A 21,026-nucleotide genomic window follows, 5' to 3' on the forward strand; every position below is an offset into this window, starting at 1 on the left:
GAAATATTAAATATACATGTGTTTAAAATAGATATAAAAATACACCATTTGTTATATATTTTTTTTTACAAAAAAATCATAATAAAAAGGGTTATACGTAGCTAAGTTATATTTGTATGCAAAAATAGAGGACAAAAATTTGTCTAATATTGAAATCATTTAGTTATGGTATTTATATAAAAGCAATTTTTCAATTTGAGTAGGTAACAATATAATTTTACAAACAATAAAAGCTTCATTTTGATAAATATCACAGTTCTATAATCATTTTTTATTTACAATATTTCATAAAAATATTTTAAAAGCTGCTTGAAAAATACATTTTATACACAGATAAGTAAAATTAGAAAGTTGGAATGAATCATAAACTAATGCAATTGTTCCAAAATCAGAAGGTGGTTGCATAAAACATCATCTCCACTAGTGGTGGCAAAAATATCGTTGCCATATGATATATATGATTGTACAACAAACATTATAAACGTATAAAAGGGAGGAGTAGGTTGCGCTAAAAATCCGTAAAAGTGTAGTTTTAAACGCTTAAAAATAGTCGTTGAACAATAATAGACACTAATTATGTGTATTTTTTATTGAAAAGAACTATAAATAATATTTAGGTTTTTTATCGTTCTACTACTGTCTTTAACTTAAAACTCACAACCTTTATGGATTTGTAAATATTAGAGACGAATATGCGAAGGAGACCTTTTTCGACAACTTTATACTCTTCTAAGAGATAAAATGAACTCAATACGATCGCATCGCACTTAAAGGATTTTAGATCTTGTACAACCCATATTATCTCAAGATTTTATATGTTAATTATGATAATGTGCGAATGTTGCCTGTTTAGCCAGTATCAAAATGTTGTCGAGCAAAGATCTTCCAAAAGACTTGATACTACATTGTACATAAATTACCAACTAGTTGTAAATTATTGATTGTCATATTTTCATTATTAATCAATCTATGTACAATAAGGTTTTTAAGCCATTGGTTATCAATATGAAAATATCACATAATCCCATTGTAATAGCAAAGCATCACATATCTGCAAAAAGGACATAATAAAAACATTTTGTTGTGTTTAATATTTATAAAAGTGTTTAAAAACAAAGATTTTGCAGATGTGATTATGGCCCTGATGAATTTTAGTATTTGAATAAATTTATCTGGCGACAAATAATTTTAAGGGTAATTTGTACTGGAGTTACAGTGACTTATTTAACACTGTTTAAGGCACGTCTAATTACAAAATCATCTAATAAAAAATAAAATTTGTGCTTTTATTATATGCTTTCTCACATTTTAAAAACACCCTGGCCGCTGTAAGTAGACATAATACCAAAACACCAAATAATGAGTTTACAAGATGGTTACATCCCCAATTGTTGAAAATCTTGAGTTCTCAGAAGTTCAGATAGATTTTGGTATTGAGGATTATCCGAGAATACGCTAAATAATTCCTCAAAACCAGGCCTGTGAAAATATGTTTATCAAGTTTATTTTTTCAAAGCAAAATCCTAATTATAAGTTAATTCTTTTTCTTTTTATAAAATTAAAATTCAGTATCCTCTCCTCCCTGGTAAAAAAAACTTTATTTATCAACAGTTTTTAAGGTAAGCATGATAAATTCCTTTGATTTGGTTGTTGTTGCCAACATTTCAACATGTAGTCATAAACATCATTTGTTGCGCAGGGCGGCTGCGGTAACCTTAACAATTATATCCTTGTTATTCAAAATTAAAAATGTTATCTGTATACAAACCATAGACACGTCCTTGTACAGAGTCACGTAATATTTTTTTATAACTAAAATCGAAAGAGAAGGGTCATCTTAAACCGCCTCTTTAAATTGCTCCAAGAGGCCTCGATGGGCGTGGCCACTCGTGATCTCAACAAAGATCTTAGGGTCGCTCAACCCCACCAAAAACATTCCAAGACAATTTATACTAAAAACTAATTTAAGGTGGCAGAATTTTCCCCTTGCAGTAAAATAATTAATACCAATGATTACCATACCTGTGACCAGCCTCTATGTATTCAACAGTTTGTACACTTGTCTTCCCTTCATACGGTTGCTTCCCATAACTATTTGTACACATTACAATTAACCAAAAATTTAAAAAATATGTCTCTATAATCTTAAGTAGGACAAATTATTGTTGTCTGTTTTTATGTCCTTTAGATACAAGGAGAGGACAATAGAATATACTTGTCTCATTTATTATCCTTATGATGAATTTTTATGTGTAATCTTAGATCTATAGGTATTCAGAATTAAATTAAATGATATTCTCAAAGTTTAATTATAATGTGATTTCCCTGTACATTTCCCATAGGACAATTCCATAGCTCCAAACATCACTGGCATGTGTAAAGGAACCAAAGTTAATACATTCTGGAGCATACCACTTCACAGGCCATCTGCCTCCAGATGCGCTCCTATATAGATAGATCTTGGATACATATGGAACCTACCCAATAGGGAGCATATTTCAGGGATCTAGAGGGATAAGACAATAACCGATTAATAGATGTACATCCCTGAAAGGATGATTCACAAAATTGCCCCTTCTGTAGAACACAATTGGTGGTGGAAACATTTAGACACTCAAATTAATAAACGAACCAATCAATACGTCACCAAAGTAACAAATTTTTAAAATTGAAAAAAAAATTCTATAAAACGCCTCCAAATTTTCCTATTGAATCAAATCGCTAAAACAAGACCAAGTTTTGAAATAATTACCTAATAGGACAAGTTGACACAGACCCAATGTAAAAACAAACCTGTAATAATCTTTATCTCCAACAGCTCTGGAGAGTCCAAAATCAGAAATTTTGGTCTGATACTTGGAGGATAACAGGATGTTTCTGGCAGCTGAAAAAATATCCATTGATTGATTAGTTTCAGAAAATGTTTAGGTCCAGAGTGTATGATTTTAGGATCATTATAATTCTAAAACTATGTGGTATAAAATTGTTTCATTTAAAAACTATGAATATAAAGCTCACAAAAATCATTAAATTAAAAAGATTACAACATCCAAAGAAGCTAAGCTAAAATATCGGGCTTTAATATGAATCAAATACATAGTGACACCATTCAAGATTTAATTATGAATAAGATAAGTCTAGTTTAAGATTGTAGTTATCCGTTACGGCGGTTAATGCGAACGGACTCGTCTTAATGATAAAATAATTTTAGTTTAAGAATACAAAAACTGACCTAAATCTCTGTGCACAAATTTCTTTTGTTGAAGGTAGAGCATGCCACATGCTATCTGACTAGCCCACAGGGGTATCTCCAAGTCTGTGCTCACACTGTCAGGATGCTCCAATAAGAAGTCCAGCATTGAACCTAACATTAATAATCAAGAATGAATACATTAAAAAAAATTAATTCTCAATTTCTTCTCAAACACAGGGATCCAAAGGGATACGACAATTGCTAATAAATTGATACATCCCTAATAATGATTAACAATATTCCCCCTAGTGTAGATTACAATTAGTGGTTTAACATTAGGACATTAAACCAATCAAAAAACAATAAAAGTTCTCAACGTTGTTAACCCAACGAATAAGGAAACGTTATCATGAAACTTTGGGAACTAGTGTAATAAACAGCCCAATGCCCTCCTCATCCTTTTTATTCGTTTATTTACCTAGAGGTACTAACTCCAGGACCATGAGTATAGGTGGGCCATGAGACACTCCCACAAGTTGAACAATACATTGATGGTCCAAACTCATCATAATTCTCGCTTCTCTTAGAAACTCCTCATTCTAAATTAATGTAATTGTAATCAAATGAAATGTTTTTGTTGAGAAAATAAGATAACTTAACGAAGTAGTTGTATGAATGTATGTGTGTTTGAAGTAAGTGGAGTAAAGTAAAACAGAAATAAAGAACTAGGAAAACAAAAGCGTATAGAGGTTCAAGTTACTTGAACAATTAGAATCATTTTACTTTAAATTTTCTTATTTTTTTACCTGATTTGGTTGAATATTGTCCTTGCTAAGAGCTTTGACAGCCACTTCTTTATATTCGCCAGCCTCAGTTATGTAAATGCCCTGGTAAACATCTCCAAATTCGCCTTCGCCTGTAATAAAAAATGTTTAAACATTTCAATTATTTCTACACAATTAAATTTTTAATCAATTTGGCTCTCCTTTTCATTAAATATTCTTATATGTTCTAAAGAAATTATTTTCATTTTAAAGGAGGGTAACCACCAACTTCCAAAAATATTTACAAACTTGTAACGAGCTTCATATTTATGTCCTTTTTACATTAATGAAGCTATGTGTTTGAGCAATCCTCTTCTTGAAGGACCTTTATCTGAAAGCTTACCTAAAACTCTGATTAGCTGTATGGACTCTCTAGGAATTCTGTCCTTGCTGTGTCGAACTCTTCTCAGTGTATCATTATTCTCATATACTCTAAAATAAATTCATTTTAGTATTAGTTTAACAGCATGATTTATTTATTTTTATTTTATTATCTACATTTTGTGGTATAAATAAGAAAGAATCATTTTATGCTACGGTATACCTTAATTTTTTTTAAATCAATTTTTTCATGGGTGGGGGGGGGGATGGAGTAACCCTCCCGTAAAATAGAAAAGGAGGTACTTCTTGAAGTACTGGGGGATATTGACGTCCCTCCCCTTACCAGTCACTCTTCCTTCCAGGGATATGGAAGGTTTGCGTAGGACTAACTATCCTACCTGTAAAAATACCCACAGTTAGCGAAAACACCCACAGAACCTCAAACACTAATGGCTTTCACACAGCCAGAGGTGTGCATGAAACAAGAACCGTTGGAACTGATGCTCAGTTTACTGAGAATATGAAAGATGATAGTGAAATCCGAAAGGAAGCTATCAACTTGATGACAGGACCAATAAGTTCTAAGCAAAGCTGTAAGATAGGAACCTGGAATGTTAGAACAATGTATGAGTCAACTAAAACAGCCCAAGTAGTTAAAGAAATGACAAGTTACAATATTGGAATACTTGGGATTGCAGAATGTAGATGGACAGGACAAGGACAAACTACAACCAAAGATGGCCACCTAATACTTTATTCTGGTCATGAAAGCCAACATATGTATGGTGTTGCTATAATTATTCAAAAACGACATGTCAATTCACTAATAGACTGGAAACCTATATCAGACAGAATAATTAAGGCTAGATTCCAATCAAGGCACTGCAAGTTGACCATTATCCAATGCTATGCCCCAACAAATGACAAAGATGGAGAAGTAAAACAAGAGTTTTATGATCAACTGCAATCAATCAGAAACTCAGTACCCAGACATGACATGTGCCTAGTTCTTGGAGATATGAATGCTAAAGTAGGAACTGACAGGACTGGAGTGGAGAATGCAATGGGACACTTTGGCATAGGTACAAGAAATGAAAATGGAGAACTTTTACTTGAATTCTGTTTAAATAATGATATGGTTGTAGGAGGTACATTATTCCAACACAAAAACATTCACAAATATACCTGGACAACACCTGATGGACAAACAAGAAACATGATTGACCACATTATGATCAATAGAAAATGGGTCAATTCAATGCAAGACTGTAGGAGCTATAGAGGACTCAGGAGCCGACATATTTAGTGACCATGAACTAGTTGTCAGTAAGATTAAATTAAAGCTAATGCGTACTGGCCATGATAAAAAGAGTGAGATTGGTAGACAATATGATTCTTCAAGATTAAAGGACCCTGTGATAAAGAATGAATTTGTCTTAAAACTCAGAAATAGATTTCAAGTCTTAGAGGACCTAAATGAAGAGACTGAGATCACATGGACTTCAATTAAAGAAAACTTTCAATCTACTGCTAAGGAAATCCTAGGACACAAGAAACCAGAGAAAAAGGACTGGATCTCTGAAGAAACATGGATCAAAATAGAAGAGAGAAAGAAGCTCAAAAACAAAATCCATAATGCTCAACATTTGGCTGACATGAGCAATTTAAAAGCGGAATATACTGCTAAAGACAAAGAAGTCAAAAAGTGCACAAGGAAAGACAAGAGAGATTACATTGACAATCTGGCTGAAAAGGCCCAGAGAGCAGCTGACTTTGGTAACATGAAAACAGTATACAACATAACCAAGCAATTAAGTGGCAAATATAGCAAAAAGAGTGGTGAAACTATCAAGGCTAAAGATGGTAAATTACTCACTACAGAAAAAGAAATTGCTGAAAGGTGGAAATCACATTTGAAGAAGTGTTGAACAGACCTGAACCAGAAATTACTGCTGAACCAGAACCAGGACATGAAATAGACATAGATATAAGACCACCAACTATTCAAGAAGTTAAAGCTGCTATACATAGCCTAAAGAATGACAAAGCACCAGGACCTGACTTAATAACTGCCGAAATGCTTAAGGCAGACATAGATCTTTCTGCTAGGACTCTAACTGATCTTTTTGATAAAATTTGGAGGCAAGAAAAGATACCAACGGACTGGTCTAAAGGTATAATCATAAAACTACCTAAGAAGGGAGATTTGAACAATTGTGATAATTGGAGAGGAATTATGCTGCTTTCTATCCCAAGCAAGGTCCTATGTAAAGTTATTTTAAACAGAATTGATGAGAAAATTGACAATAAACTGAGAGAAGAACAAGCTGGATTCCGTGCTGGAAGGGGCTGTGTTGACCAAATTTTCACCCTTAGGACAGTTATTGAACAAGGTGTTGAATTTAACAAGCCACTTCACGTAAATTTTGTTGATTTCTCTAAGGCCTTTGACTCCATACACAGACAAACACTCTGGAAAATACTAAGAAGTTATGGTATACCAGAAAAGATGATAATTATGATAACTAAATTTTATGACAACTTCCAAGCCTGTGTTTCAGTTGGAAACAATAAGACATCTGATTTCTTTAAAATAAGCACTGGAGTTAGACAGGGATGCATTTTATCACCTATTCTATTTATATTGGTCATTGACTGGGTGATGAAGAAAACCACAGAGGACAAAAAACGTGGTATCCAGCTGGGCAAACTAGGACACCTAGAAGATCTGGACTTTGCTGATGACCTGGCACTGATTTCAGAAACAATTAAACATCTACAAGCCAAGACAGATAGACTAGTCAAATATGCAGGACAAGTCGGGCTCTTTGTTAATGTCAAGAAGACTGAAATTATGAATATACCTACAAACCCTGATCAAAGTATAACAATAAATGGTGAACAATTGAAACAAAGCAACAAATTCACCTATCTGGGGAGTGTTATCAGCAGTGAAAATGGCTCAAAAGCTGATATTAAAACCAGGATTGATAAGGCTAGGGTTGCTTTCAACAGTCTACACAACGTTTGGAATTCAAAGAAACTTGCTCTGAAAACAAAAATCAGACTTTACAACAGTAATGTGAAATCAGTTCTTCTCTATGGAGCGGAATGCTGGAGAACTGTGAAAACTGAAACAAATCAACTTAATGCATTTCACAATAGCTGCCTAAGAAGAATTTGCAAAATATTCTGGCCAAACAAAATATCAAACCATGAGCTGTATGCTAAGACCAAGTGCAATAGTATTGAAGCAGAAGTGAAATATAAAAGACTAAGGTGGCTAGGACATGTGCTCAGAATGGAACAAAATAGGTTTCCAAAAAAGTGCTTAAAATGGAACCCCACCACTGGTAAACGTAATCGGGGACAACCAAAAATGACCTGGAGGCGGAGCACTGAAAAGGACCTCTTTAATTTGGAATTAACATGGGGAGAAGCTGAAAAACTTGCCAAAGACAGCAGGAATTCATGGAGGAACAAGGTGTCCGTATTCTCTGGCCTTCACAGTCAAAAAGAGAGATGCGTTTGATGATGATGATGAAAATAGAAAATAAAATTCTCATAGCCTGTATGACACTTTTCTGTAAAGAAGGGAAACATCTCTCCGGCGGTTTGCAAGATCCTTAGCTAGCGATAGACATCTTGTTACTTTTATAAAAGGATAGTGTCGTCTCCTTTGTTTTAAATAAAATAAAAGTACATTTTAATAGTTACCTAGGATCAATAGTTTTAAGATTTGATGGATATGAAGGTGGAAAGCTTCTGTTTGGAACTCTGGGTGGAACATTTGCTGGCTCTAATAAATAAAAAGCGCATTATGTATGTATGATAATTCATTTAATATCAGCAAAAAAAGATTATTTGTATATAGAAATAAAAATTTTTGTTGAAAGTATTATCTAATCTATTTAAATAGAAATATTGTATACCTTTTTTGTCATTTGCATTGAGTGTATCAGCTGATCTTGATAGGTCATTAAGTATGTGGGGCTGCAGAGGAAGGGGAAGGTCCAGTACGGGAGTGACAGGTAGCAGGTTAGATGGCTTGGCGGGCAGACTGCTGGGAGGTGGTGGTAAAGGCGGAATGTTTAACCTATATCATTTAAAATAAATTTTAAATGCTAATTTTCAACAAAATAAAACGGTAACTTTAATTACCTTAGGATATATGAAGTAACATTAGTGTTAAGACGTAAATCGGCATTAAAAAAAGCTGCGTAGAATGTCATCACAAAACTATACAGTAAGACCCTCAAAAAGTATCTTTAAGGGTTTATAGTCCTTATTTAGCTCTAAAAATCTCCGGTGTTAATGGAGGTAAAATTAAGATTTTTATATGTGCTTGTGTGGAAATGTATAGAGAACAAGGATATATGCTATTTTTGATGATAAAATAAGAAACAAGGGCTAAAAGATACTTTTTTGAGGGTCTTAATGTACCTAGTAAAATGTATTATTAATTGTTGACCATGTAAAAACTATTTAGCACCGTTTAGTGATGGAAATCGTAACTAAAATACCTTGCTGGAGATCTGGCTGGCGGAGAAATGAAAGGATTTGTACTGCAAGATTTCAAAGTATTTGTACTGCTACTGCTACTAGTTGCTCTTCTTCCATCTGTAACACTTATGCTTGGCACCTGCCCAATGGGGGAGGATAAATCTAAAATATAGATCCACAAGTTTTATTATTAGAGAAGGGCCAAGGGAATATCTATGGAGAAAAAAAGTCATAATTTACTTAATTTTTAAAGATAATTCTGTCTTGGTTGCTTAATTATTTTTTTTTGGACGGGGGAGGGGGGGGAGTTGTAAATTTGTTTAAGCTCCAATGTTACCTTTATCTGAAATTTATTTTATTTCCTATTCTTTTAACTTTTTCCCTAGGTATTTCAACTTAGTATTAATTTATTATTAAAGCAACTGAAATAATGTAAAAATTAAACCTTGTGCTGAAAGGAAAGTTGCAGTTGTTGCTGTGGAAAGGTTTTGGCCACCGCCTGTTGGACTCAGTGGTGAGGGCAGGAACCCAGCGTTAGAAAATGCCCTGAATTACATTAAAAGTAAAAAAAAATCTTTTTAGTTCTTTAAAAATATGAGAAGTACAACAAACATTTTAATTGTAATAATTTATAGGTATTTGATCTTTGCAATTACCAAAGAAACATGAAAACATGATCTTATTTTTCGTTTCAAAATTAAACACAAAACAAACAAAAACTATCATCGTCCATTATAAAAAAAAAGAATTGGTTCAGTCTAGTGATTGATTTTTTAGATTTATATGGACAGGCAAACAAACATATAGGTATCCTGCTACTTCAAAATAAACTGTATTTTTAGGGAGTTCGAGTAAAGATATTTTTCTAGGAGCGATTTTTCTCGGGAGAGTGAATGTTTCCGTACCCACCAGTAAGAATATTATTTACTGTAAAGTATCAGTTCGGTGGTTAGAAAGATTTTTCGATACAGACGGACAGACAGATATCCTGTTACTTTAAAAAAACAATCTCTGTTCTAACCCAAATTGACTGGAGTTCTGATTAGAACTCTGGCTGCTCCCCACACTGATGGAAGTGCTGGCAAAGGATGATGACAAGCTGGATAGTTTAGTGGCAGGTCTGGATCCTACAGGTATAGATAGCACGCAGGGTAACCCATCACTGAACCTAGACAAGACAAATTACAAAATTACCATTATATCATATGATCATTTTTATATCTTATTCGTTGGCTCAACAACTTTGGATTTCAAATTAATAGTATCTAAACTTTTCAACCAATAATAATTTTAATCTACTGAAAGGCTATTTTGTATTTTTATTTAGGATGTACGTAAATTTATCGTCCATTATCTTATCCCTTGAGATGCCTGCGGAGTCAGACAGATGGAAAGACATAATTATAAAAAATAATAAAATACCTTGAATAATGTTGAACTAGATGCTCCAAAGTTGGAAAGTAGGGTCCCTCGTAGATAAAGAAAAAAACTCCCTAAATTATTCTCTCATTATTTTCTATACAAGAAATGTCCTAATCTATCATAAAAAATACCTAGTAGGTATGGTTTTTTTTGTCTAAAATGTTAAGATCTCATCAAATATTAAAGTATGGGTTTAGGCTGTTTTATTTTCAGATTTAAGTCTTGGGATGGTTTTAGGCTATTTTTCTAGCCACTTTGAAAAGATGCTAGGGTTGTAGCTACTAGTGCTTGAAATTATAACAAGAATAAGAATATCCATAATTAAAGCAAAGCAATGTGAATAATAATACAATGTATAAGAAACCTGTTTTTCAATTTCAAAATGGTGGCCTTTGTTGTTCCAAATCAGACTCAATACAAAAAATCTTTTCTTCTTTTGATGATTTCTAATTAAAAATGTTCCATTGTCGGCTCCATGTGATTGTAAAAGTTCTAAATAAACAATAATTAAGTTATAATATTGTCAGCAAGGTTGTTTATAGGTTTCAGGAAAAACAAGTCTGAACGAAAACTTTATAATTGGCTCCAATTGTTTTAATATTAAGAGAAAACCTTAGTCTATATACACAGGTATTTAATTGAAGAAATAACATTCAAAAGTAAATTATTTACCAATAGCAGCAGGTCTATCAAGGCTAGGGTGATACCATTCCGTCCTGTCAGTTTCTGGATGCTCCAGAGGATAAGAGTCAATGAAGGCGGCCACCTCATGGTGACCTGCAGCCCTCGCCAGGTCAGCTGGAGTCTCATTTCTACCTAGATACACAAATGGTTGAGCAATATTATGTAATTAAGAGTGTTTTAATTGTCTATCGCGGCATCAACGCGGTATCAGATTCGAGTCTGGACAACAAAGTCATACTGAAGACAATAAAAATGGCACCTATTGTTGCTCTTTCAGGCATGTTGAATAAATAGTAAGAGTAGTCTTGGCCTTAAGATGTGATTGCCTAATACCTGCCATATTTGGGACATAATTTGGGATAATAAAGTAGATCCAAATATGAACACAGTTCTACATATGAATACCAATGTCAACAAAAAATATTTATATTAAATCTTACTTGTCCTCGGACGGGATGGTGATTTATTATCCAATAAACACAACACATTCTCTAATTCTCCCTACAAATATTTAAAATATTTTTCTTATCTCTTTGATACACATTTTAATCGAAATCAGAAATCCATAAGAAAAGTAACCGGTCGTTTGTCTGTCAACTGTCTGTGTGTCTGTAGCGAAGGGTCTCGCTTACCACTGGACCGATAGAGTTCTCCTTTACAGGAAATCCTTTTAAAGGTCCAGGTAAGGTTTATTACTATGTTGGAATATCATGTACTCTCATTAATAAAATTGTAAATTGGCTTACCTTTGAAGCAGCTTCATGAAGGGGCAACCAGAAATTAATTTCATTTCTAAATAATTTTTTATTTAGATAGGTAGGTAATTAGTTTTAAACTTATAAATTAGAAAAGGTAATTTTCAGTATGGTCAGATGCTAGGTTTATAGTTAAGGGCGAAGTAAACAAAAACCAAATCATTACCTAGCACACAATATCAACTTTTACTAAAATTTGTTCACCTAACAGGAATCTTTTGCAGATAAAATAGGTAGGTATAAATATAATCTTTCAAAATAAGGTTTACTTTATTTCTTAAAAAAACTAAATTAATTTACCTTATAGTAGGGTTGGCTCTTCCAACAGTGAGAAGAATCTTAAGGAATATGAGACTATCTTTCATACCAGCTGCATAATGTAAAGGAGTTGCTCCACTTGAGTCACTAAGAAAGTGGTTTTACAGGTAAAGGGGTGGGAAAATTGGTGATTAACCCTTTCCAAATCATTTGTGGGTTAAGTAGGCATCTCTAAAAATGTTGGAAATATTTTAGATTTTACCCTCCCGGCCCCCCTCCTCATAAATTTGTACACCAGAACCATCGTTCATTCTTTAAAAAGATGCAAGTTCAGGTCGGTGTTTGTTTAAAATACAGTATACATTACGAAAAATGACCGGTTTTTAAAATGATCTAGCCCCACCCCCCCTGTAATGAAGTTGTAACCCTATTTTTTGTGTGTGTGCATTTGTACACGTATGATGGTGTTTGTATCAGTCAATTAGATCAAAGAACATTTTCCGAAATTCAGCAGGCTATGAAAGAAAAAATTCAAAATCTAAAAATTCCGACCATTACCTATGTATTTTAAGTGAATTTTGGTTAAGCCGAAAAATCATAGATAATGGGTTCTTGATACATACTTTTTGGGCTCAAATGACTTGTATGAGAGCTAGGAATTTGGGTAAGGTGTCTATGGAAGCAAAATTTTAAGCTTTAAGCTTACTTTAGTTAATAAGGGTTTGATTTTTTTCATTTTGAATATCTTCTTTTATAGCCTGCTGAATGTCGGAAAATGTTCTTTGATCTAATTGAACGCAACAAACACCATCATACACGTATATAAAGAGCACACATAAAAAATAGGGTTACAGCTTCATTATAGGGGGGGAGGGGGCTAAACCATTTTAAAGACCGGTCATTTTTTGTAACGTATACTGTATACCTAACTTATTAATATACCTAGTGATTTAAAATATTTTAGTTTACCTGACATTAACATTTGCTCTGTATTTTAACAGGGTTAACAGTATTTCCTCCTTAAAAAATAAAAAAAAATTTTGCTTTACAATAATTTCATTTGAACTTTTAAATCGCCTTATAAAATAGGATCTTGGACAAAGTAGCTTCGGACAAAGTAGCTTCAGGACAAAGTAGCTTCAGGACATTTACCTAAGAAAAGTAGCTTCCTAAGAAAAATAGTCTCCAATAGTAATAAAGGTCATGGCCGCAGCGCTCGGCCCCGGGGCCTGCCTAGCCTCAAAACATTAATGCAAGAAAAATATCATCAACTGAGAATACATAGCTCAGGTTGTTTAGAATTTCGTGGATTTTGCAAAAAAACTGTCAGGATCCTTGCCTGCCAGGTTTCCTACCTGTTTATGAATGAAAGCCAGGTGGAGAAATGTCTGCTGTCAGGAACCTTGGCTGCCAGGTCTCCTACCTGTTTAAGAATGACCGCCAGATGTAGAGCTTTCCTGCTGTCAAGATCCTTGGATGCCAGGTTTCCTACCTGTTTATTTCTGATGGAGAGCTGTCCTGCTGTCAGGATCCTTGGCTGCCGGGTTTCCTACCTGTTTATGAATGACCGCTAGATGGAGAGCTGTCCTACTGTCAGGATCCTTGGCTGCCAGGTTTCTGTATCCGGAGGCAAGCAACTCTGTAACTACAGTCGTGTTTCCCTCAGAAGTTGCCCTAAATAATCAAATTAATTAATAAAGAATTAAAGAACATTGTTTTCTCTCTGCCTATCATGTGTAACTCAAATGCTGCAGGAAAAAAAATAATAAGTGGATACTTCTCCAATATTTTAAGAGAAAAAATCCAAGAAACTATTCCCTTTTGATACTCAGAAGCTTTGCCCTACAAAAGGATGGAGGCTTAACTTTAAATTATTTCATGGATTAAAAATAAATAAGGGAAAAAATAGCACTAAACCTTCAAGAACCCATGAAAAAAGGCATAACATGATCTTTTAACCATTTTTAAGATATTAGGGAACAAATACCTGTGTAGTAAATTTTGTGTTCCATGAAGCTTTGTCTCAGAAGGGGGACACACTCCTTCCACATAATCTTAAATGTCAAACAATTTTTTAAAAATTGAAGTAGTACCTACCTAAGCAAATTAACTAATAGGTAAAATCTTTAAAAATATTCAGTTATATTAGAGGATTTTTTTCGTGAATTTAGGGGGCAACACTTCGTCGTGAAGACTACTTTTTTCTCACCACCCCCAAAAATCATTTTAGATTGATTTCACTTGTTGGCTATTCCTTATTTCTTAAACATTAAAAAATATAAAGGTTCAAGAAGAAGTAACCATTCTGTGTTATAAATTAAAATATAAAACCTGTTAATTGATGTTCTAATCCACTATTCTTATTTGATTCAAAGAAAGTTATTAGCTGGTCTAAACCATGGATAACCTAAAATATCTTAGCATTATTTATTGTTCAGCAAGAAAGATAGATAGATTACGATATCCAATTTTTATTATTTTGAAGGTAGATAGTCAGACAGATGAGTTTTCCAATGATTGATAAGTAGATACCCATTTGTAAGGGTACTAAAGAGCAATATGATACTTAGAATTTTTATACAATTTTTTATAGGTAGGATATAAATTATAAAACATTAATTGAAACCTTATCGTTATCTCCCAGCGAGTACAGAGCATCTTCACCACGTTTACGAATTTGATAATGAATTGCCTTAAACAGAAAAAAATGATATTCAAATAAATTTTAAGACCAACATAATTTAAAAATCAATCGTTGTTTAGATTTGTTATTCTTAAATGATTCTAAATGAATTAATCTATTTTTTTAAAACATTGCATAAGAATCTTAACTTATTTCACTACAAGCGGCTACGTCCCTAGAGGTCTTTATGGGCACTCGAGGAGGAGGGCGCACCTTTAACTTAGCTTTTTAAAAAATTGGAGGGCGTCATTTTAACAAGGTCGGTGTTATCCTCCCCATAATAAATATCAACTTTCCCAGGACCTATGAATAGAAAATGGAGAACCATTATATCCATTACCTCATTGTTATAAACTACAGACAGGGCAAAGTCCAATGAATTTGTGCTTGATTCACGTACAAGAAAAAGACCTTCACTAAAACGTACAAAGATTAACTTTTTAACTCGGTTAAATGTGAGGCGAAGAAAAACTAAATTTATAAATCGACGATAAATCTGTCATTGTCAACGACCATTTGATGGTTTTATTGAAAATGGTAAAAATTATTGTAAACACAAAACTTTAATAAAAATGGCGTTTAATTGATTTACTGAATTAATGGCTCTTTTAAATCCCATCCAAAAAAAGAACATAACTAATTTATCATTGTGTACCTAACTAAGTGCTTTACTTTTTAAAAGCGAAGCTTTTCTATAATTAGGGTCGGTCCGTCCGTACGTCCGTCCGTCCGTAACGGATAGCTTTTTTCGTTAATTTAGGCATGTTAGAATTGTCCTATCGATTTCAAATTTTGCATGGTGATTCCTTTAATAGTTAGGTACGATTTAGAAAGCGTAGCAACTCTATAATCATCACCAAAATGTCCGTACGTCCATTTTAAACATGTTGATTTTTTAACTTTTTTAACAACAAATTTTTTTGTGATCCAATCATCCGATTGATCTGATTTTTGGTATATTGATTCCTGGGACAACAAAGCATAATGTTATAAGCGAAGCAACTCTATAATCAAGTCCTAAAAATGTAAGTATGTCCATAAACATTATCCTGAATCAAGCAGTTTTTCAACAAATTAACTTACAATTTTGCTTTGACTCTTATACATATATATTATGCTTATTCAGTTCTGACACTATACAAGTGTTAATGTCCGTTTGTCCTATCGTTTCAGTGCTTCGCTTTTATGGATGTTGTCATCCTTGTTTTTTAAAATATTAATTTTTTTACCTATAACCAGCAGCTCTTAGCTTTTGTTCTGCTTCTTCCCTAAAGTAGTTCAAGTTTGTTCAATCTTTTGGACGAATTTTTAAAATAGAGGCCAACTTGATTAGTTTAATTCAATCATTAAAATTAAAATTCTGTAGGTAACTTTTTATTTATGGATATATTGAAAGGTCAAAGTACAAAACAAAATTTTGCGGAAAAATATTGTTGTATGAATTGGTTTTGTCCATTTTACGTTGAACTTTTTATTTTCTTTAAACCGAAACTTTACTTTCCCTTATCATCTTATAATTTGAGTGTGTATGTGCGTAACAAGTCACATGACTGCAATGCTAAATACCTGTTAGTGTTTGGATGAAACCAGTTACAACTGGTATCATCTGGTGTTGACCTCCGGGATAAGGTCTTCGGCATTTTGAGAACTAAAACATAGAAATTAAACCTTTTTTTATCCTAAAAGCTATTAAAAAGTGAACAACACGCATACTTCAGCTTGTAAAGAAATCAGGGTTATGCAAAACCAGTTTTTTTTTTAAAGCCCCGGGTTCGTGGGAAATACGGGTTTTACCCGAGTTTTAGGTTTTTTTGGGTTTTTTTTTATAGAATTTTACTGTAAAAGCTTGAATAATATATGATATATAATTATATCTATAACACAAAGTATCTTAATGTCCATCCCTTAAGATCTCGGTAACCACTGAACCGATTGAATTCTACTCTTCAGGGAATATATATATTGGTCCTGTGGTGTTTTAAGCTATTTTCTTGATGGGTGGGAAAACCCCCCAAAAAACAAAAAAAATCCCCCTCAATCTTTTTTGGTTGCAGCTGTACATATTTTTTTTTAAATCACCTCTTGGAGCACCTAAAGGCTAGGGGTGAAGCCGCTAGTAATATATGATAGACTATTCTTTCTATTGCGCAACGAGTTTCATAGCATTTTCACAGTAGCTTTTCTCTTATTTCTACCCCGGCGGGGAAATCATTACCCTTTACTAACCTCACCTAAAATAACCTATTAATAGCTACTATAAAAATACAAAGAAAACCACCGTACAATGAAACCAAATAGGTTTATTCTTTAAAAGCTGAAAAGTTGGCACTTGGCTTCCATTTACGTCCTAGGACATACAGAAAAAATGCAAAATCTCAAGATCCTAAAACTGAACGTGCTTTTCTTGATGTAATGTCAGTGCAAGTAATGAGTCTATTCCTTTGTTAAATACATGCAAGGGGTCAATGAAAACATATTTTTTTATATAAATAATGAAAAATAAACTTATTTTTTAAACAATTTTTGCTTTTTTATGTAAAAATCCAAAAAACCCAAACTCCAGGGGCGTCCAAGCTTTTTTATTTGGGAGGGGGGGTAACTCAATTGGGGGGGGGGGGGGTAATCTTTATTTCATAGAGGCATTTTTTTTTGGGGGGGGGTAATCTTTATTTCATAGAGGCATTTTTTTTTGGGGGGGGGGGGTAATCTTTATTTCATAGAGGCATTTTTTTATTTGGGGGGGGGTAAAAATTGAAAATCCAAAATTTTGGGGGTGCCTACGGCATCCTTAAATTCATTGGGGGGGGGGGGGTAATCACCCCTCTACCCCTCCCCTTGGACGTCTATGCCAAACCCCTTGGTTTTTTAGGTGGGTTAAAGGGCAAAAACCCGGGTGGGTTTTTGTCTGCCAACCCTGAAAGAAATATTACTGGAATGGTTCATAATAATATTTCATGGAAATTTTTTTTAGAAAGGCTTTTAGTAGAACCATGACTCCAATAGATACCATTAATTGCTAATGGCAAAAGTTAATCTATCTAGAATACAAAGTAGTACGATGTCTGTCCGTCTGTCCTAAGCTTAAGATCTCAGTAACCACTGAACCGATTGGGCTTTACAATTCAGGGAATTTACCTACTGGTCCAGGGATGGTTTAAAGCTATTTTCTTGGGGGGTAGGACACCCCAACCCCCCCCCCCAAAAAAAAAATGAAAAATACCCAACCCACAAATAAATTTTTTCTTCTTTTTTTTCTAAAATCAAAAAAGGGGAGTTCGACTAACCCCCACCCTCCCCCCCCCCAAAAAAAAATTCCCCCCGCCCCAATTTTTTTTTATTACCTACTTTTTGCTTTTAACACAAAATAATACAAAAATAGGTAGATTAAAATCTTGGGGCAAAGCCCCTAGAAACTAGGGGAGAAGCCGCTAGTATTAAAATAGAAGATTCTTTAGAATTTATATTTTCAGTTAGGATCTCACTAAGCACGAATCGATTAATGGGTCAAATTAAGGGAAGCTTTATTTATAGGTCGAGTCGCGGAAGTAATCTCTTTTTTACGTATGAAATAAGCCCCAGGCTAAGGCCGCACCTACACATATTCTATATACTGAAGTGGTTGTTTGTGTCTAGTAAGGTAATGGAACTGTTTCACCAAGTTTTTTACTTAATCATAAATTGAATTCAAGAAAAAAGCATGAAATTAAAAAATTACAAATTATCTAAATACTTCGCAATAAAGGACCATAAAAACCAAGACTCAAATCTTCAAACACAAACCAAGAAAAAAATATAAAGGTTCTCAAATAGTGATACAATGAGTGATACAGTGATATTTTAAGACTCGATGGACAATAAACATCCATGGCAAAATCTACAGATTAATAAACCTGCATTTGGAAAGATATAAAAGAAAATTCACAATTGTAGGTTGACATATTTGGTATCAAAGGCAAAGGGTAATAATATATTATAAATGTTATTTTTCTCCGAATATTTTTGATTGATTATCCCATATGTGATGAATGATATATCAAGCAATTGTAACATTTCTTTGTGAGATTATTTTCGTTAAATATGATAGCCAAATTATTTAAAACGGTTTAACTCCCTTTTTAGACGAGCTAAAAAATTAATAGATTGTTATTGCTGTGCTACTTGTAGACATGATCGTTTACGTTTTTTTTACCTAATCTATCCTAAACTACAAATAGTTTAATCTTTAAAAGACTCAGCTAGAGAGGTGAGAAAAAAAAATTAAACTTTTAAAGATCGAACTGAAACCTATCTACTCCTTACCTTAAAAATAAAAGCAGTCTCAATTTTGTTCTGACATTTTATTAATTTTCTAAACAAATGCAGATATACTTTAGTAAATTAGTTCTACGCAGAATTATAATAATAATAATATTATCGCATAATAACAATAATTAATAATTAATTATTTCCATAGTTCAATTAATAGATTTTCAGTTAGGTCTAATTATAATAATAATAATGTGAACATAGGACAAATAAAGATAACTTAATATTTTAAAAATCTAAGCAAATTTTGGTTAGTTTAGTACGTGTGTTTGTAGGGTTTATTTTATTTAATTTTTTTTAATGTGAAAAAGAAGTACAATGTACTTTTTAAAGTATGAACTGTGGTACAATTATATAGAAATCATGTTTAAAGGGGTAATGTAGTTAAAATCTTCATTATAATATTTTAAAAGATGAGAACTTTGGTTAAGAATTAAATAAAAGGGAGGGGAAATGATTTTTATTTACATTTACATTTTATTACGTAAATAACTTTTAAGATATATTATTGTATCAATTAAAGAAAAGAGATAAATTTTAAAATAAACACTGTACAAAAATAAAGAAAAGGGCAATTCAACAAAAATATATTTTATAATAAGGATTAGTTGTTAGTAAGTGATTATGAAATAATATAAAAGGAATAAAAATATAAAATTACAAAATTTCAGATAAAAATCAAATGCAACAAATCAAATCACAATAATTAACAATTTCTAAAAAGAAAAGACCTTTTTACTAAATTTGCTTTAAGATAGAAAAGTATTTAATTTTATTAAAAAATAAATTTTTTTTTTGCTTAAATACTTTGACAATATTTATAATTACAGTGTTTTCTTATAACCAATCTTTGCACTTGGGTGTTGGTTAAATTTTCACAGAAAATAGATCACATCCTAAAGTTCAAAATTGTTTAAAGGGTACCTCGGATTTATCAAAAAGGTAAAAAGTCCATCAATGTGTTTAAAAAGCAGAAAAAAAGTATAAGACAAAAGTTTAATATTGTTCCAATTAAAAGATTTGAACTCTTTGGATAATGATATTTATTTTAGGCTAAAGATTGATTTTAAAATGTTATTTTTAATTATCTCTTTTCTTCAATGATTTAAGTTTTTTTCTTATCCATAGAAAAAAATTAATGGCCAAATGTTTCAGAGAAAAATTGAAATTAAAATATATTTCTATCATCAAATATTTTTTCCTCAAAAATTATCTGATTCAACGATTTTGGGGTGTTTTTAAAAAGTTTTATATTTCAATTGTTGCTTTATGCCATTAAGTATGTAAAAAATATTTTTGCCAAACAAGGGAAAAGTAGGTTGCGGGTAAAATCCGTAAAAGTGTGTGTTTTAAGGCTTAAAAACAGTAGTAGAACGATAATATTCCTTATTGAAAAGAACTAGACAAAAAAATTTTTTTTAAAGTTAACGATACCTGAAAATTGTTAATAAAACTTGAAAAATTTACCGAAAGCTTTGCTAATGTCAAGCTGAAAAAAAAAATTAATTTTAACATTTAATACATAGAATTACCATGGATGGACAATCAAATAATGTTTTAAAAAATGGATATCTTTGAAATTATTTGTAACTTTTCAAACTCTTTACAATTTAAAATTGTCAATTTTGTTATTGTCAGTTTGACATTAACAAAGCATATAAGGAATACACAAATTTAGTGAATATTACTACTGTGTTTAAGCCTTAAAAAACACACCTTTACGGATTTTACCCGCAACCTACTTTTCCCTTTATACTTTAGTGAACATTTGTGTTTACTTTTTATACATACATTAAGCGGGGGCTTTATGTGAAAATGTTAATTAAGCTTTAAATGATAATAATGAAATAAAAAATGTATATATGAAAAGTAAAATAATTAAATCAAAAAAATAGAACTAATGGTTTATATGGTGCATTATTTGCCAAATGTACCACTTTTCTGCACTACCTCTCCGATTACCTTAATACTCTATATTTTGGTCCGTTGGGTCATTCAAGGATGCTGGATGGCCAAAAAAAAGTTTCAGAGTCCCTGGATGTCTAGATATCTAGCTATCTATGAAGGTAGGTAACAAA

General features: G+C 32.5%; 1 protein-coding gene across 1 annotated transcript; it reads right to left on the reverse strand.

Annotated features, from left to right (window-relative positions):
* Nucleotides 1-1,234: 1,234 nt before the first annotated feature.
* LOC145319052 (tyrosine-protein kinase HTK16-like) lies at nucleotides 1,235-19,068 on the reverse strand. The gene is made up of 29 exons (XM_080160877.1): nucleotides 18,943-19,068; nucleotides 16,210-16,291; nucleotides 15,873-15,911; nucleotides 14,984-15,059; nucleotides 14,587-14,652; nucleotides 14,292-14,367; nucleotides 13,948-14,014; nucleotides 13,514-13,634; nucleotides 12,930-12,979; nucleotides 12,003-12,107; nucleotides 11,694-11,739; nucleotides 11,388-11,448; nucleotides 10,936-11,079; nucleotides 10,628-10,755; nucleotides 10,264-10,334; nucleotides 9,863-10,009; nucleotides 9,287-9,387; nucleotides 8,862-9,003; nucleotides 8,271-8,434; nucleotides 8,056-8,137; nucleotides 4,361-4,449; nucleotides 4,000-4,109; nucleotides 3,672-3,792; nucleotides 3,233-3,364; nucleotides 2,794-2,884; nucleotides 2,326-2,445; nucleotides 2,023-2,091; nucleotides 1,636-1,714; nucleotides 1,235-1,478 (listed from the first exon to the last, which is right to left on the reverse strand). The coding sequence occupies exons 2-29, from the start codon at nucleotides 16,281-16,283 to the stop codon at nucleotides 1,377-1,379; spliced, it is 2,673 nt and encodes an 890-aa protein (XP_080017003.1). The 5' UTR covers nucleotides 16,284-16,291; nucleotides 18,943-19,068; the 3' UTR covers nucleotides 1,235-1,376.
* Between the last annotated feature and the right edge of the window lie 1,958 nt (nucleotides 19,069-21,026).

The sequence above is a fragment of the Acartia tonsa genome, chromosome 5, assembly GCF_053477335.1.
Source record: "Acartia tonsa isolate MP-2025a chromosome 5, ASM5347733v1, whole genome shotgun sequence".
NCBI classification, from domain to species: domain Eukaryota; kingdom Metazoa; phylum Arthropoda; class Copepoda; order Calanoida; family Acartiidae; genus Acartia; species Acartia tonsa.

Excerpts from the sequence above, each read along its gene's own strand:
- LOC145319052 (XM_080160877.1), bottom strand. The coding sequence starts at position 16,283 with ATGCCGAAGACCTTATCCCGGAGGTCAACACCAGATGATACCAGTTGT. Across the intron at positions 10,010-10,263 it reads CTAGTTCAACATTATTCAAG|GTTCAGTGATGGGTTACCCT; the intron begins GTATTTTATTAT and ends TGTCTTGTCTAG. Across the intron at positions 2,092-2,325 it reads GTCCTATGGGAAATGTACAG|TTATGGGAAGCAACCGTATG; the intron begins GGAAATCACATT and ends GTGTACAAATAG.